This window comes from Sminthopsis crassicaudata, chromosome 4, assembly GCF_048593235.1.
Source record: "Sminthopsis crassicaudata isolate SCR6 chromosome 4, ASM4859323v1, whole genome shotgun sequence".
In the NCBI taxonomy this organism is placed as follows: domain Eukaryota; kingdom Metazoa; phylum Chordata; class Mammalia; order Dasyuromorphia; family Dasyuridae; genus Sminthopsis; species Sminthopsis crassicaudata.
The window spans coordinates 264,007,119-264,025,522 of NC_133620.1; the positions used below are offsets into that span (position 1 = coordinate 264,007,119).

At 34.8% G+C, this 18,404-nt stretch overlaps 1 protein-coding gene across 2 annotated transcripts in view; it reads right to left on the reverse strand.

Moving 5' to 3' along the window:
* EFHC1 (EF-hand domain containing 1) overlaps positions 1-18,404 on the reverse strand; it is a 97,346-nt gene that overhangs the window by 75,901 nt on the left and 3,041 nt on the right. For both annotated transcript variants that reach the window (XM_074310658.1, XM_074310659.1), the window contains exon 2: positions 16,735-16,941. In XM_074310658.1, coding sequence (XP_074166759.1) covers positions 16,735-16,941 — 207 coding nt within the window. The remainder of the gene's footprint in view (positions 1-16,734; positions 16,942-18,404) is intronic.

Here is an 18,404-nt window from a genome sequence, read left to right on the forward strand (position 1 = left end):
TTGTTTTTTTGTGAACATTACCAGTAAGTTCTAGAATTGACACAAGGGTGTGACAGACCCATTCCTTCCAGAACTCATTTCTTTCACTATCACTGACCCACCCCTCCAAGGGAATGTGTCCCCCAGCATTAACAAATGCTAGATCTTAAGGCCATGCTTAGAGAACATGATCTACTTTATTCCTCTAGATTTTAGGAACATATAAAAGAAAAGCTTTAACAATGTAAATTGTAGCAACTGTTTCTCAACTTCATAACAAATAATATGAATAGGTAACTTATAGACTATTTTGGCCAACTACATCCCAATAAAACCAACAACTTAAATGAATGAATATTTATACTATAAACAAGAAATAGAGATAAATCTGTTTAAGAAGAAGAAACTGAACTTTCTGTGAATGAACTCTGAAAGAAAAAACTTTGAGATCAGACAAATTCACAAGTGAATTTCACTATTCAAAGAACAATTAATTCCAATATAAATCATTTGTGAAGAGTCAATAAACATTTATTAAGTGCCTATTATGTGCCAAGATTCTACCAAATTCCTTTTATGACACAGATATGGGTTCTGATACATAAACTGGATAGAATCAAAACAGAAAACAAAAACCAGAAATCTATCTATCTATCTATCTATATCATATCATCAGGTCAGTTTTCCCAGATCTATCTATCTATCTATCTATCTATCTATCTATCTATCTATCTATCTATCTATCTATATCATATCATCAGGTCAGTTTTCCCAGACTGTCCTGTTGGCATAGAATGATATGAAGTCTGAGTTCACTGTTAATTTATCCATTCTATCTTCAACCTTTGAGACAGCCTTGTAGAAACTCAGTTTTCCCAGATTGTCTTTAAGACATCTCAATACTATATGACCTTGTCACTCTTCTGATTCCGCCATTTTTCCCCCTCTCCTCTTTGAGATCTTAAGTCATGTCCCTTCAAAAACAAGTTTAGGTGCATGTGGTATTCACATAATAAAATAGAAGATCTCTTGTTATCTGTGATGGGTGTCTGTGTCACAGTTGCTCCATGTCATGAACCCAATCTGTTATACTATTTTTATAATATTGTTTTATAATTATGTTCTCCCAAATCTATTTCATATTTCTATTTTATATTACCATTTGTGGTACCTTTATCACCACTTCACCTGGAATGCAGAATTGGTTTAATATTGCCAAAACGCTAAACTTAATAAGCTACATTAAAAACAAAATGGGCAAAAATTATCATTAAAATTAATGCTGTGGGCCAATTATTTTTCAGTTGTGTCTGACTCTTTGTGACTCTATATGGGCTTCTTGGCAAAGATAATAAGAGTAGTTTCCCATTTCCTTCTCCAGCTCATCTTACAGATAAGGAAACTGAGGCAAACAGGATTAAATGACTTGCTCAGGGTTACATAATTAGTAAGGTTTGGAGGCCTGGATTTGAACTCAGGGAGATGGCTTAAAGTGTAGCATTCAACTATACTACCTACCTACCTCTTGATATCAAATAAATACAGATAGCATTAGAATTTATATGATATCAACAAAACTCAGCAGGAAGATATAGAAAAAGCAATTCCATTTAAAATTACCATAGAATATATAAAATGACACACATTCCCTGAAATGCATAAGAATTACATAAATAAAACTACAAAAAAACTGTTTACAGAGGGAGAAAAGGCACAAATATTGATTAAAATTAAAACATATAATTAAAATTTAAATTATATTGTTCATGGGTAGGATGGATCAGTAAAAATGACAATAGTATAAATTCAGTTTACTAACTGAAACTGACTCCTTCAATGCCATACCAATCAAACTACTAAAGAATTACTAGAAAAAATATGAAAATAACAAAATTTGTATGTAGGAGGAAAAAAAAAGTCAGGAATCTCAAGAGAAATATTGAAAAGAAAGAAGGAGGAGGAGAGCCTAGCAATGCCCCATCTCAAACTATTATACCACAAAGCAGTAATTATTAAAACAAATTAGTACCAGTTAAAAAAAGAGAGAAATCAATCTACAGATTAGGTGTATAATATACAGAAACAAATGTATCTACAGTAGTACCAAAGTACTAAAAGCTCTGGAAAATTCATCATTATGAGTTCAAATCCTGGTCACTTTAACCCTCTTCGTCTCAGTTTCCTTATCTATAAAATGAGATGAAGAAGGACATGACAAATCACTCGAGTATCTTTGCCAAGAAAATCTATATGGGTTCACAGAATTGGACACAACTGAAAAATGACAACAAAACATTCCATAGTACTAATGTGAAAATAAAGGCACCAGAAGAGATAATATAAAACATATTTATGAAATAGAGTTGGGAGAGCAAAGTAGTGACATGGAGCAACCATGACATAGACATACATGACAGATAACAGAATTTTGCCACTTATAACATGAAATACCTCATGGGCTCAAATAAATATGAGTAGGCAAGACAGAGTCATTGAGTGAGCAACTTACTTTTGGGGGGAAAGAAGAGGATATAAAGTCAGGATTTAGGGAGTGACAAGATTGTGTATTGAGAAGTAGAAACTATCTTAAAGACAGTCTAGGAAAATTGAGTTCCCATCAAGACACTCTCAGAGGCTGAAGACAAGATGGATGGATTAAGGATGGACTCAAGAGTTTACATCATTCTATGCAAACAGGACAGTCTGGGAGAAGTGACCTGTTTATATGATTAATAATAGAAACATCATGGATTTGTTTTAGTAATTCCTGAGAATAACCTAGTTCGAGGTTCACATTAGTACTAGAGGTATTCATTAGTTGACAAAAATTATTGGGAAAATTGGGTGGCAGTATGGAAGAAATGAGATTAATACCTAACACCTTATATTGTAATGTTGAAAAAACTGAGGTAAAATAGAAATTAGAGAGTTTTTAATATTTTAATTGAGAGGGAAATCGTGCTGGGGGCATATTGCCCCTAGGGCTGATGTCTCAAAGCATCCAGCAGCCAATGTGAGGTTCTCATGAAATATATATACACGTGGCTCTTAAGCTATCTAGGTAGACCGAGTTAGGGGTGAAGTCGGAGCACTGAGAGAAGGAATGGACAATCAATCCGGTTCTGACAAGGTAGGAGGTAGGGCCATGAATTCTGATAAATTGGGAAAGTCTGGAGTCATGATGTCTAAGGTCTTTCTCCTTATCTGGATTAAATTTAGGAGGGAGTAGTGTTGCAACCTGGAGGATTGAGACAGAACAATTCAAGGAACTGAGGCAGAACAATTCAGGGAAATTGAGGCAGAACAGTTCAAGGAAACTGAGGCAGAACAGTTCAAGGAAACTGAGGCAGAACAGTTCAGGGAAACTGAGGCAGAACAGTTCAGGGAAACTGAGGCAAGACAATTAGGAAAACTAAGGCAGAACAATTAGCACAGACTGTGGCACAATATAAAGAAAAACTCCAAATAATCGCATTGCCTAGATATAGGCATCAGCTGTTTTGCCTGATTTTGACTCCAAAAACAGCATGCTTCCTCCAGATAAGCTCATTCCTTGAAATCAAACTAATATTTTGATATTCAATACCTCAGAACCCTTAGCTAGCCTGTTTAATTGATTAAAGGGCTCAAAGACAGAATAATGAACTTCTTCCAAAGTTTTCTTGTATAGAGGGTTCAAAAATATTTTGGCTGACTCCACTTTTTATCCATTTTATTGCCTGTTTTAATTCTCCAATATCACTTTCTTCTCCCCCTTCTGTTTCTTTTTTTTGTGGATTTTCTTCCCTTTTTAGATTGTAAACTCCTCGAGGGTAGAAAATATTTTTCTTTTTTTTTTTAATTGTATCCCCAGCATTCGGCATAATGGCTAGCACATAGTAAGTGTTTAATAAATATTTATTGACTATTGGCTACATAAAAAGTTACATTGTTAGCAACTTAGAGATATTTGGAAAAATTTACCTTTCAGATCAGTGGATAGGAGAAAAATTCATAATCAAATAAGGAACAGAAAAAATCACCGAAGATTAAACAATCTTCATTAAATAAAATTTAAAACTTTTTGCACAAAGCTAATAAAGCTAAGATTAAAAGAGAAACAGTTAACTGGAAAAAAAAAATCTTTGTAGCAAGTTTCTTTGATAAAGATCTCATTTGAAACCAATTAGGTCGAGTAGCTAGATAGGATTGACCTAGAGAACCTGAATCTCTGTAAACAATTTGTAAGCCTAGTTACTCTCTGAGTTGTAAGCAGGGAGGGACACTGATAGAATTATAAATGGGCTTTTTAATTTTTAATTTTTTAAATTTTGCGTAGGCCTTTTGTTCAAGTGAACATTTATTACAGCCCCATCCAGGTGAAGGTCTCTGGTAGAACTCTTAGATGAATTCTTTGCATTGACAAAATCATTATAACTTCATGGTTACAGTATCCAATCAGAAAACCAAGTTATGTCAAACCCCCACCCCCACCCCGAGATTATATTTTCCTTATAAAAGACCTTCTCTACCCTAACTTCCTAGCTAACCCTTTTAGGACTAGCCCACCATGTATACTCCTGCCTCATAGCTTCTTTTTTCCTTATTATAACTAACTCTTTTTTAGGATGCTAAATCCCTTTTAGGGTTATCCTGCATAATTGCTCTTCCCCTACTAACTCCTTTTTGAAGTTAGTCTATTTGCTAAATGTCACAATGGCTAATATCTAATAGGACTCTAATTCCTTTTCAGGGTCCAGTAATACCCCACTGGCCATGACTTAATAGAATCTCTGCTAGGGAACTTGTCTTTCCCCTTGTTAATTACTAAAACTCCTTTTTCTTGCTAAAATCCCTCATGGATTTAATCGGCTCTTAACAGCATAAAAAATTTTTGTCACTGACAGAGAAAGTCTACAAATTGTTTTGAGGTGACTTGTGACATGGTCATAACCCTAATATACTTTGGGGGTATCACTTATACCCCATCATTTGGAAGCTAATCCCATCATTTTGGTAGCCCTGTATAGGAAAAGTCTGACTGCATCTCAAACCTCAACAGGACTGCTTTGGATTTAAAAGAATAAGTGCTATCCCCAACTTGAAAAAAAGGCCTAAGAAAATGAATGGATAACTAGAGAAATGAAAATTAAAGCAGTGCTATGATTCTCATACCCATTATAGTGACAAAAATGACAAAAATGTCTTTTGAAAATGATAAATGTACTCTTTCTCATGAGAAAGAAATAAACTTTTTCCTGCACTCATACTCAGTCTCCTGATTTCATTAGTGGTCGCTTCGATCCCACACAACTATGATCAATATATACATGATTCCAGAAAACTTTGCATATTTATTAAAATTAACTTTTTCTTTTCTTTTCTCCTAATAGAAGCAAAAGTGAGAGGGAGAATAGATTTTTTGAGGGTTAGGGGTACAGATATAGAATATTGCATTCACTTTCAGATGATGTCACTATATTAATAGTTTTAATTAACTGTTTTATTTTGTTACAAAATGAAGGTAATTTGAAAATTTTTTTAATGGAAAAAATGTCAGTAAAACTTTTTTTTTTCAATTTTTATCAACTACATACCAATATGACACAGTTGTTTGGAATGAAAGGTCTTAACTTCAGATTTAACAGGTGTAATGTTTAAGAATTATATTAAGATAAGCTGACCTCCCTTTCTGAATTCCTTTTAATCATTATCATTGATCTTTTTGCTGCTTTTTACATTATCAACCAACCTCTCCTCCATATTTTCTCTTTGCTTTGCTTCTCTCCCTTTGCTTCTATGACACTATACTCTCCCAGTCCTTGTTCCTTCTTTGCTGAATTAATCTCCATCTCCTGGCTTATAACTGTTGGGTATCCTCACAAGGCTCTGTTTTGGGTCCTTAACTCTTCTCTTTATCTGTTCCCTCTCTTAGTAACGTCACTGACTCTATTGTTGTAATCATCCTTACTCCAAATCCTAAATCTACAGATCTGATCACCATTCTTTCTTGAACTGCAGACATTATTATTAAGATGTCTTAATAACCACAAATAATAATAATGTGCTTGCAATTCAAGAAATAATATCAATAATAAACTTCAATATAATAACAATAACAATAGCTAGCATTTATATACTGCATTAAGGTTTGCAAAGCACTTCACATATATTCACACATTTATTATTTCATTTGAGCCACACAAAAACCCGGGAAGACAGATACTATTGTCATCCCCATTTTACAGATAAGGAGACCAAGGCAAACATTAAGTGTCTTGCCCAGGGTCAAAAAGAAGTTAAAATGTCTGAGACTGGATTTGAATTTAGAACTTCCTGACTCCAGTTCCAGTCTTCTACTTACTGTACCACCTAGCTTCCTAATTTTTCCTTCCTCTAAACTTGTCCCTCATCTAAATATCACTATTTCTGTTGAAGAGACCAAAATTCATCTATTCACTTCCTGACTGAAAACCTCCACCTTATTTTTTATTCTTGCCTTTCCCTCAATTTTCATATACAATCAATATTTACTCAATCCAATCCAAGTATTGATGACTCTTAATTACATCTATCTCCCATCTTTCTAAAAACAAAGCCATTCCTCAATTAGGCCCTCATCACTTCTCAAGTGATCTACATGACACTCTAATTGGTCTCCTTGTTTTTAGGCTTCTTTTTGTTCCAATCCATCTTCCACACAGCTGACAAAATCATTTTCATAACAATCTTCATAACTAATATAGCTTCATAAATTTCATAACCTTGTTGCTCCCCTAGTTAAAAAAAATTCCAGTACCTTTATCTTGCTTTTTTGGATAAAAAAGAACTGACTCAACCTGGCATTTAATGATTTCCAGCAGGTTGCTCAACTCGCCCAATTACAGTACCACCTTTCCTACTTTCTACAATTCAGGCAACATGGCCCACTAGCTGATCCCATCTCAGATCCTGTGTAGTAGTAGCACAGGCCAATTCCTGCCCACCAATAACCTGAAATTCACTTGCTTCTTATTGTCAGCTCTTCAGATTCCAGGCTTCTTGAAAGGCTCAATTAAAATGTCATTTCCTTAAGGAAGCCTTTTCTGAGCCCCTGAAGTTGTTAGTGGATTCTTTGTTTTTGTTTTTAATTTTTCTTTCTTTTTTTTTAATGATAGCTTTTTATTTTCAAAATATATACATGGATCATTTTCAACATTCACTCTTACAAAACCCTATGTTCTAGATTTTTTCCCTCCCTTCCTCCACCCTTTCCCCCAGTCATCAAGTGATGACATGTTAAACATGTGCAATTCTTCTATGTATATTTCCACAATTATCTTGCTGCACAAGAAAAATCAGATCAAAAAGAAAACATGAGAAAGAAAACAAAATGCAAACAAACAACAAAAAAAGTGAAAATCCTATGTTATGGTCCACGTTCAGTTCCCACTTGGGTACAGATGGCTCTCTTCATCACAAGACCATTGGAACTGGCCTGAATCATCTCATTGTTGAAGAGAGCCATGTCCATCAGAATTGATCATTGTATAATCTTGCTGTTGCTGTGTACAGTGATCTCCTGGTTCTGCTCATTTCACTCAGCATCAGTTCATGTAAGTCTCTCCAGGCCTCTCTGAAATCTTCCTGCTGATCGTTTCTTATAGAACAATAATATTCCATAACATTCATATACCATAATTTATTAGCCATTCTCCAATTGATGGGCATCCATTCAGTTTCCAGTTTCTGGCCACTACAAAGAGGGCTGCCACAAACATTCTTGCACATACAGGCCCCTTTCCCTCCTTTAAGATCTCTTTGGGATTAAGCCCAGTAATAACACTGCTGGATCAAAGGGTATGCACAGTTTGATAATCCTTTGGGCATAGTTTCAAACTGCTCTCCAGAATGGTTAAATCCATTCACAACTCCATCAACAATGTATTTGTATCAGTTTTCCCACATCCCTTCCAACATTCGTCATTACCTTTTCCTGTCATTTTAGCCAATCTAAGAGGTGTATAGTGTGTACCCTTCTTCCTCAAGTCACTTTAAATGTATATGTTGTCTTCTAATTCCAGAAAGCAAACTCTTTGAGGACATGGACTGTTTCTTTTTAATTCATATTCTCAATACTCTAGGGAGGTGCCTTGTACATAGTAGGCACTTAATAAATGTTTGCAGAATCAAAGGCAACATGCTCCTAAGAAAAGAGCCTTGACTTGCCCCTGATATTTCCTACCTGGGTGACCTTGCCTAAGTATCAATTTTGTTTACCTATAAAATAAGTAGGTTGAACAGACATGGCCTCTGAGGTCCCTTCCAACTCTAGGTCTATGATTCTATGAATTAAAGATAAATTTGCAAAATCTTAACTAACAATGTAATTTGTACCAATTGTTTGTCAACTATGGAATAATATTAATCATAGTTGTCTGGGCTAGGGAAAAAAGATTATAACTTGAGGTTTAATTATGTTTATGCTTGAGAGTTATTTTATGTTAAAGTATCTTCACTTCCCTTTCTGATAATTCCTTTTAGGCATCTGTATTCCCTAAATTGACCTATCAATTGAAAACCTTTTCTCTACCCTAAATAATTGTGTAAAAATGCTGTTATTTTAAATGACTATCACAATCCACTTTAGAGTTATAATTTATAAGAGTTACAATTCCTTCTTATAAATTATAAATATTTCAATATGGAAAGATCAGTTAATGTTGCACTTGTTAAATTCGAGGGCATGGTGAACTTCCCATTTAAGTTTCTTTCCTGAAGCAAGAAATGTATCTAGAAATGAAGAATGATGACAATGACTTTATTATATGGGTCTTTTCCATATTATCAGCTTAAGATTACATGCTGACACATTTTTGAGAAATTTTTTCTGCATTCTTTTACAAATAAAAAGGACATTTAAAAAATGCAACTTCAAGGATATCACAGAATCAGCACAGATTCATTTCAATCTCCTAGACTATTCCATTATTAATACATAGTTATTTCCCTTGGATACTACAAATTCCCGAATCTACTCAATCAACAAAGATTTATTAAATATTTTACTATGTACCAGGCACAGAGACCAAAATGAAATGGTATCTTTGGGGAACTTACCTTCTACCAGGGGTAATAATATGCAAATAAGTATGTTAACCTATATTGATATAATGTAATTATAATATGATAATTATGAAATACAATATAATAAATATATTTAATTATATTTATAATTATAAGTTATATACTAATTATAATGTAATCTAGGAGGTAGGGCTATTTTAGGAGGTAATGCTTTAATTGATCTTTAAAGGAAATTAAGGATTGGAGTCTAAGAAGTAGAGATGAGGGAAAAAACCAACTTCTGCAAAGGCAGAGATGATAGGCAACAGTAAGAAAACTAGTTTTGATGTGAGTTATGGCCAAATGATGTGTTTGGGGTTCAGCACCAAAGGATGAGATTGATATTAAGGCACCAAACGTTGGGGTTTGACCGTGTGAAGAATTCACAATGGCCATTCCCTTGAGCAAAAAGTAGACTTATTTAAGAGAAAAGGTTACAGACAAAATGAAGAGGGATATAGACACTAGGAGTGATATATATATATATATATATATATATATATATATATATATATATATATATATATATATATATATATATATATATATATATATAGAGAGAGAGAGAGAGAGAGAGAGAGAGAGAGAGAGAGAGAGAGAGAGAGAGAGTTGGGAAAGAATAGAGTTAGTTAAAAGACAAGTTCCTTAGTGGACCTAACAATGTACCAGGAGAAAGGAAATACCTCATAAGGTTGGAGTATGCCCTTAACTGGAAGGCCAAATAGTAAGAGATTTAGTCCAAAGGAGTTAGCTATAAAAAGGAGAAAGACACCAGAAAGAAAGAAAAGGAGTTGAGAGGAGACACCGCAGGGCATGGTAAGGTGTAAGGAGCCATACCACGTGACATATGCCATGGGAGCCCATGACCCCAAGAGGGATCCAGCAAAGATGGCGGGAGCCATGGACAGATTTATAGGGGTTTGACATAACTTGATTCCTGATGGGATGGCTCCAGGCAGGATTATAGGGTTAGAATGATTTCTATCAGTGCCCTTCCCTGCCTGCCCCCAGGGAATCCCATCGATATTTCATTCTTTCTCTGCCAACTGCACCCAGTTACTCAGAATCTCATCAATTTGAATGAATTGTAGAATAGGTGAAAGCAGTCAAATATAATAACAGACTGAGGCCAGGTTGGCACGAGCTTTGAATGCTCCACAGAGGAATTTGATCCTAGAATATGCGGGGGCTAGAGTTTTCTGAGTGTGGAAATGACATGTTTCAGACATGTTTCCACAGCTATGTAGAAGATGAAATTGTTAGAAACACATTCTTGATACTGAAAATCGGATATCGAGGAAAATTTATTCAAGAATCTTAAGGAATCGTCTTAAATGTCTCTGGCCACAAGGGGGGCTCTGTTCCTCTTTGGGAAGGGGGAGCCCCATGAACAGAAGCTAGAGAAGCTTTGCACTTTTTGGCTCTGTGCAGCCCCTCCCTTCAGAGAACCCATTGGTCCGTTCCCTTCCAGGTTAAAATCTTTCTGATTCCATCACTATATGTTTCCTCCTAAATATGTATAAGCATGTCCTCCCTCCCTGGTCATAGATCCCATGTTCAAAAATGGTGGAAAACTCCATTGAATGTGTTGTTTAATATTTAATTAGCTGTTAATAAGGCAATAGTGATAAGTCAACTCAGGTCATTATCCCCAACAGTTTGAGCTGTATCAGCTATTACCTTAAGCTTGTGGTTTTCTTAAAACCAAAGACTCTGATGGCTGAATCCACCTGGGCCTTCCTAACTCCCCCACCCCCCCCATACCTCCTTTGCTCAAAGGTTCTATTGATCACTTAATTGTTCTGTGGAATCTTAATTTTCCTTAACCTCTCACATTCTGAAACCCTCTTGGTCAGTGGTACCACTATCCTCCACTACCGGGAAGCTTGCAACACTCTCTGTAGAAACCCAACTTTTCAATATTTCTCACAAAATGGAGACAAACTTGAGGCAGAAAAATCAATTAGAATTCTATGGCAATGGTCCAAGCAAGAAGAGATGAGAATCTGAAAGGAGATCACGGCTATGTAAGGGGGGCAAAGGGGAAGTATATGAAAGATGTTGTAATAATGGATTCATTTCAGTATAATTTTAGTTACTACATATTAATTCTTTCAGTTTTGGTCAACTAAGTATTATACTCAGTAGCCATCAATGGGAGGGAAAAAAAAACCTATTCCATTAATTACAATACCCCATTTCCCCATCTTTTCTGAATCAAAAAGAATTTGCTAACAAGTAAGCTTTGAGAGATCTCACCTGTTTAAGCACCATCACTAATGTAATTCACTTTATAATGTCTGGGTTGTAATTTTGATTATTTATATAAGATTATGTTTGCTTTTTAGAATTCTGTAATTGAAGTGTTATCCTTCCTCACTCTGAAGAATATAAATGAATTTATATCTCTTGCTAGAAAATATACACTCTCATACACATTTATAGATAGCTATATTAATAATTAAGAGTTTTCCCTCCTTGTTAGGATCTTTGTATATTAGAACTTCATCCTTCCCTTTTCACAATGTTCACTTTCCCACAGAATATGAGTTAGCATTCTCATGTACAATCCTGAAGGGAAAAAAAGACAAAAGCAGTTCCACCAAACATTGTTTATATTTTCATCTGAAGGCAATCCAAGGCCACCTTATTGGCATGGCCAGACAATTTAAAATTGTCTACTATCCTGCTTCGCTTTTCCCTAATTGAGATCTCACTTCCCCAATTATAATTTTACATATAAATATCCAACTGAAATTAAGTAATCTACAGAACCTGGAATTGTATATAAGATGAATATAAGTAGCATAATGTTGAGGGAGGAAAACATCTGAATAAGATATGGATTCCTCTTGTTCAGTGTCATGGGTTTGATGAAAAAATTCACATATTCTATCTCAAAGTTAAGGATCAAAGATTTATGACACTGCTTACAAGTGGGCTAAAGTTCCTAAGGAGTTTAGCAAAGAGTCCAAATCAGGGAGATAATTGTGACATTGAAGTGGGTCAAAGCAAATTCAGAATCAAGAAGACAACTTTATGGGAAAGGGAAACAAAAATTAGTTTGAAATGCTAATATTATGGTTTAGAGATACAACTGAAGAATGGTAGTGGTGGAGTAGTTCTCATCATTGAGTTCTACAGCTTCCTGACCAAAAGATTGACCATCACTATTTGTGGTACTCCCAAGGCCAGGTAACCTTAGGGTCTCTAAGGCTTTGCTGCATTCTCATACATCATTCTCACACCTCATCAGTAGCACATGGAATCCTCAATTTAGGAGTCAGGAAGACCTTAATTTACATTCTGAGTCAGATACTCAAGAAAGTCACTTAATCTCTCAGTCTGTTTCCTCATCTATAAATAATATAATAATATAAATAATAGCAGCATCCAGGGTTGTCACAAAAAATCAAATGAGATAATATCTATAAAGCATTTTGCAAACATTACATAATGCTAACTACATATGCCTACATAAATACTAGCTATTATTATTATTCTAAAATATTTCCTCTCTCCCTTATCGGTCAATCTTGAGTTAAGTTATACAATATATCCTGGATATATTCTCATGCTCCTCAATGAACTCCTTTACTCCAAGATCCCAAATTGTAGATAGAGAAGTAGAAGAGACAACACCTTACTTCTTGCCAAATGCCATCCTTGAATCTCTCAAAAGCAAAAAATATCTTTAACACACAAGAGACTGGATTTTTCCTAAACAAAAAGGGAAAGCTGGGAAGTCATTTTGGGGAGAGCTATCTCACCGTTTCCCCCATATACACATCTGTATATCCACAACACAGATTTGAGGGATAACACATTATCATCAGCCATTCATTTCCAGCTGGCTGTAAAGAATAGCCTCCAATAAGTTTCTTTTGGTCATGTAAGTCTCATACATGGATTTTATCCTTTCTCTCTAGTGTAGACACTGGATATAATTTGTCATTTGAAATGTACTCTTCACCAAATGTAGGTGTAACAATGGCCTCATATGGAAATATAGTTCAGTGTTTAAAAGAGACATGATTCCCTTTCCAACACAGGAAAGCAACAAGGATCTACAGTAGGTATGGTCTCTGGGAAGGCTTCCCTAGCTCTTCTTAATTCTACTTACTTTCCTTTGTTAAATATTATTTCCTATTGAGAAAAATTACTATTTTCTTATATTAATAACCCAATTTTGTATTTGGGACCCAAAGATTATTATTTCCTATTGAGAAAAAATTACTATTTTCTTATTACATTAATAACCTAATTCTGCATATGGGACCCAAAGATTAATATTTCCTATTGAGAAAATTATTATTTTCTTGTTAGATATGGGACCCAAAAATTCTTTTTTTTGCTTGTTCATTCAAAGTGCAGTCACTCAAGGGCAGTTCTAATTTAACCCAAAGATTTACTGTACCCAAACTATTTTATCTAGGTAGAATTCTTACCATAACCCTACCATTGTTCAATTTCAGTAGGAATGGGTGGAGAACAGATTGTTTTGTATGGATTTTATATAGATTGCTAAAGGCAGAATGATCTGGAAGTCACTGATCACATGATCAAAATCAGAAAAAGTCTATCCTCCTCTCTTTATAATATTCATTTTCTCATTAATTATTAATCAATCAGAGTTGATTTTCAGTCAGGGACACATCATTTTCCAAAAATATTAAAACATTCGACAACCTTTAGTTAGAAGGAAAGAACAGAGACCTCACTTTTCATTTGCTTGCCTAATTAACAAATTGATTATTAATTACCCAGAAACCCCAGCTTTTCATTTGTTTCATTATTTATCTTGTACATAGGTTGTTTCATATATATTTGTTTTCATATTGTCTCCCCCATTAGATTGTGAGTTCCTTCACAGTAGGAATCATCTTTTGCCTCTTTTTGTATCCCCAGTGATTAACATAGTGCCTGGCACATAGTAGGCACTTCTTAATAAATGCTGATTGATTGATTTGACTTGGCAAATTATGTCAGCTTGGGAACTTGGAACTGGGCTATGAGAATAAACAGGAATTTAAAAGGATCTACCAGGAGAATGGTTTACAATTCATCTTGAGACCTAATGAGCTAAGAGATGACAGACAGACAACATGATTGAGGGGGATAATTGAGAGGTAACTGTTTTTAAGAAAGACAGCACCTGGCATGATCACAAATGATATAATAATACATTTTCTTGCTGATATCCCGTTAACTTTTCTTGATTAATTTAGCAGAGGGAAAATCAGCCAAAAGCTTTATCTGGCTAGGAGAGGCTTAGGAAAGCTATGGCTTATAAATTTCTTTAAATTAACAATTTGTACATTTGCACAAACTACTTAAGGGACAGAATATAAACTTTGGTCATTGACTTTCTTTTGCTCAAAGGTGTAAGGGAGTCTTTGGAGTCAAAGCAGGTACCTGTTGAGCAATCTCTACCACTTCCATGGTAGAGAAAGAAGGAAGGGGAAAAGGCTCCAGTCCAAAACCAGGCCCCAAGGTTAGGGGCCACCACAAATGTGGTCTGGGAGGATCAGTTCTGCCCCTTTCTCTTGGAAGGGTAGAGGTTCAAGAAGTCCTCGGCCAAACTCCATCCTTCATAGCAATACTTCTGAGTGTAGAGGAATTGGGTAGAAAAACAAATTAAGACTCCTATTTTGAGCCTCCTCAAACTCACACAAATAGCATTCATTACACTTGCTGCTATAAGTGGCCTAAATTTACCTGATAATTTTTTCTCTGTTTGCATACCTCACTGCTTTTAATCAGCTTGTCTGACACGCTATATCAGCAAAACTCTGGTGTGTAATGTATATGTGTCTCTGATAGTACATAGTTTTACTGGATCTCTCAGGTGACAAGCTATGATCATGACCAATGTGTAAGCTATCAGGTAAGAAACAGATCACAGAAATAAAGTAGTTACATATTTAGTAATCAGATTTTCCAGGAAAAATAAATCACTTCCTTCTCTATTTCCTTATAAAAAAGAGAGTTCAAATTTCTATCACAAACTGTTTACAGTCAACAATTTTATGAAAGAAGTCCTTTGTTCTTTATCAATTACTTAAGATTGTCATTCATTTTCAGAGAGAAATACAGAACCTTGAACTTAGGTCTCTGCAGGAAGTAGAGGGGGAAATGAGCATTGTCTATTTGATTTTTTTTTTTTTTTAATGTGACATTTAGTTGGCATGCAAGATGGCATTACAGAATTATAATAATCTGGGAGCAGATGCCTTTTACTTTTAATGTAGAACTTTCAGATATCTTTTTGTTTATAAAGTCTGGTATTTTCCCCATCACATAACACAAACTTAAAAGATTCCATTTTTATTTTGCTCAACTTTCATGTTTGCGGACTAAGTTTAGGAATATGAGGCAGTGACAGAAAATTATTTCACTTGCTAACAACAATTAAAAAAAAAGTATCTGAACCTGTTACTTTTTAGCTGTCTTAGCAGCTATGAAACAATTCCCAAAACTCAGCCAGTTCACACTGATTCTAATTGGAGTTAAGTGAGAACAATGCAAATATAATCAAGTAAATTTTTGTTTATAAAAAATTGTTTCCCAGCTTCCCAAGTCAAATTGATGAGGTTTAGGTTTTGGAATTCCCTTTTGTCAGGGAACCAAATGAGGTCTAGATTTAGGGAACCAAAATGAGATTAGGGTTTCTGGTGGTCAGAGAGTTAAATGATATGATCTAGTGGCAGGTTCAGGGAACCAAATGGAAAGGTTTGGCTCCCCTAAATCCCCTTGGGATTCGGCACAAGGGTAGGGAGTTTTGGGGACTCTCTTCTGGAGGCACAGAGATTGTCTGTAAAGGTTCATAAAAGAGGTTTTTTTATAGGTATTGGGAAGTCAGCCTTTACTATGCAAGAATAGAAAGGCTGACTTCCTTAGAGGCAAAAACTGATAGAGAAGTAAAGTTTCCAGTAGAGAGATCCCCAACAGAGGGGCATAAGTCTCATTAGGGAATAGATGATATTTAGTCAATTCGTAACAGATGAAATACAGTTCTCCACAAAGGCATTTGAAAAACAAAAGACAAATAAAAATAAAAAGATAAATAAATAAAAAGGTGCAAGTACAGAGTCAAAATGAATGCCACTAATTCATGTAATAACTAACAACAACAAAATCAACTAAAATTAATTTTAAAATACTCAAAAGGGGGGAAAAACAAAAAATCTATGATAAATACAAAAGTATTAGCCAAACAGTAAAGCAATTGAGGAAACAGCAGGATTGGGTGGGAAGAAAAATAGGTTTGTACAATGAGAAAAGCGTTAATGAGATGAAAATGTCAATGGATACAAAAAAATATACCTACCACATGGCAAAGGCATGGGGGATATAAATTCTTTGATTAGATGGCCCAAGGAGTGAATAATATACTCGAAGTTATATTTTCTCATTAGAATCAGTCTATGTATATTGTATATTCAATTCTCTCAATGAATATTCATTCTCTCATTGTTAAAACTACAAGACCTAAAGGCTACAATCTTCCAAGAGTAAACTATGTTTGGTAAACTATTATTATCAGTCTTTGGCATTAAAGAATATCAAAGTCCTTTTAGTAATAAAATGCTAGCATTATTAATAATGTGATTAATTACCCAGAAAGTATATCTCTTGAATTCTTCAAACACCACAAATCTCAAACCATACCTTTTTGTCAAAAGCCACATGTGCAGGAACAAAGTCAGTGGGTGGAATCTGCTTGGCTTCTTCATAAGGCGGTGTAGGTTTCTTATTGTTCACTTCTTGGAACAGCTGGTTTACATGGAGACATTCTTTACTGGTCCCCCCTGGAAGGACAGAGCAGGCATAGCCATTCTTGTATCCCAATGTCTGGCTTCGAGGAAAAGTAGTTTTCTGAGGAAGGAAATAGAATCATTAAGAACACACCATATGTTCACTTGCCACATATTATTATAGAACCCATTATTATATAAACAATTTTTATTCCTTGTTTTTAAATATCATTAAACTTCCATGGGGAAAATAAACTTAATTAAAAAATGATCACATTTTTGGTGAAGTATTAAATTACTTGTCTAGGGCTGAACAGTGAAGTAGTGATTGAGGTAAAAATAAGACTTGTAAAGTCCTGCTCTTTAATTTTAAATGATCATCTTTGGAAATAAAGAGCAAAAAAAAGTATTTTATCAACTAAGATTGTTATCATTTTGTCTTGTAATTAATAATCTTTTAGTGGCATCTGCTAGCAGCAACATTCAGTAACCTGAGAAATCTATTTTAATCTTTAATTAAAATTTTTTTCTTGCCCATAGTCTAATCTCTTTTAATCCTGCCCTAACTTCTTTCGAGAGTGAGGTACACAGCAGCTAGGAAGCACAGTGGATGGAATACTTGTGCCTGGAGTCAGGAAGTTCAAATGTGACTCTGTCTCAGTTTTCTCAACTATAAAATTGGGATAAGACTACCACTTACCACACAGGATTGTTTTAAGCATCAAGTGAGATAATATGTTTTAAAGAGTATAGTGTCTAGCACGGAGTAGGTGTTTAGTAATTGTTTCCTCCTTCAGCCTCATTTGAATGGCTACACTTAGTTGAATGTCCTATCTTATGAGAACTGGAGAATATGCAATATAAATGTATATTTTCTATTAAAATAACTCACACAGGTCATTCTCAATAAGAACTGCACCCAGTTCACAATACATGGATAAGAATGTGATTTTATTGTTTCAGGGAACTCTTAGATGAGGAAAATTGTCATCTCCTCTGCAATTCTTGCCTAGAGCAGTAATGTCAAATTCAAATAGAAACAGATCCCTGAGGGCTTGGAAAACCACAAATCTATATTATACTTTTGTTTTGTTAAATATTTTCCAATTATATTTCAATCTGGTTCCAACCACACAAAGGAGCTTTGTAGGCTTCTTGGAACCTGGGCCATGACTTTGATACTTCTGGTGTAGAAATTAAATGACATACTCATCAATATTTTATCAGAAGCAGAAATTGAAGCAAGTCTTCCCAACTCTGAGGCCAGCTTTCAAACCACTATTTCATGCTCCTATAACATATGATGTGGAAAATACCCTACATTGGGTGCTACCTCTCTAATGGACAAATCAAATAAAATAATATATGTATTTTGCAAACTTTACAGCATTATATAAATGGTGATGGTGGTGGTGGCAGTCATAGTAACATCAGTAGTAGTTATAGTATCCATATTTCCATTTTTGTTTTTTATCCCCAAGGACAAATATAGCATCTGTTGCTTCAATTCATTTTCTCCTTTTTGGTTAAGAGGCTTCACTAATTTGTAATATGAATCATCTTTGAGTCTTCCTGCAGGACTTG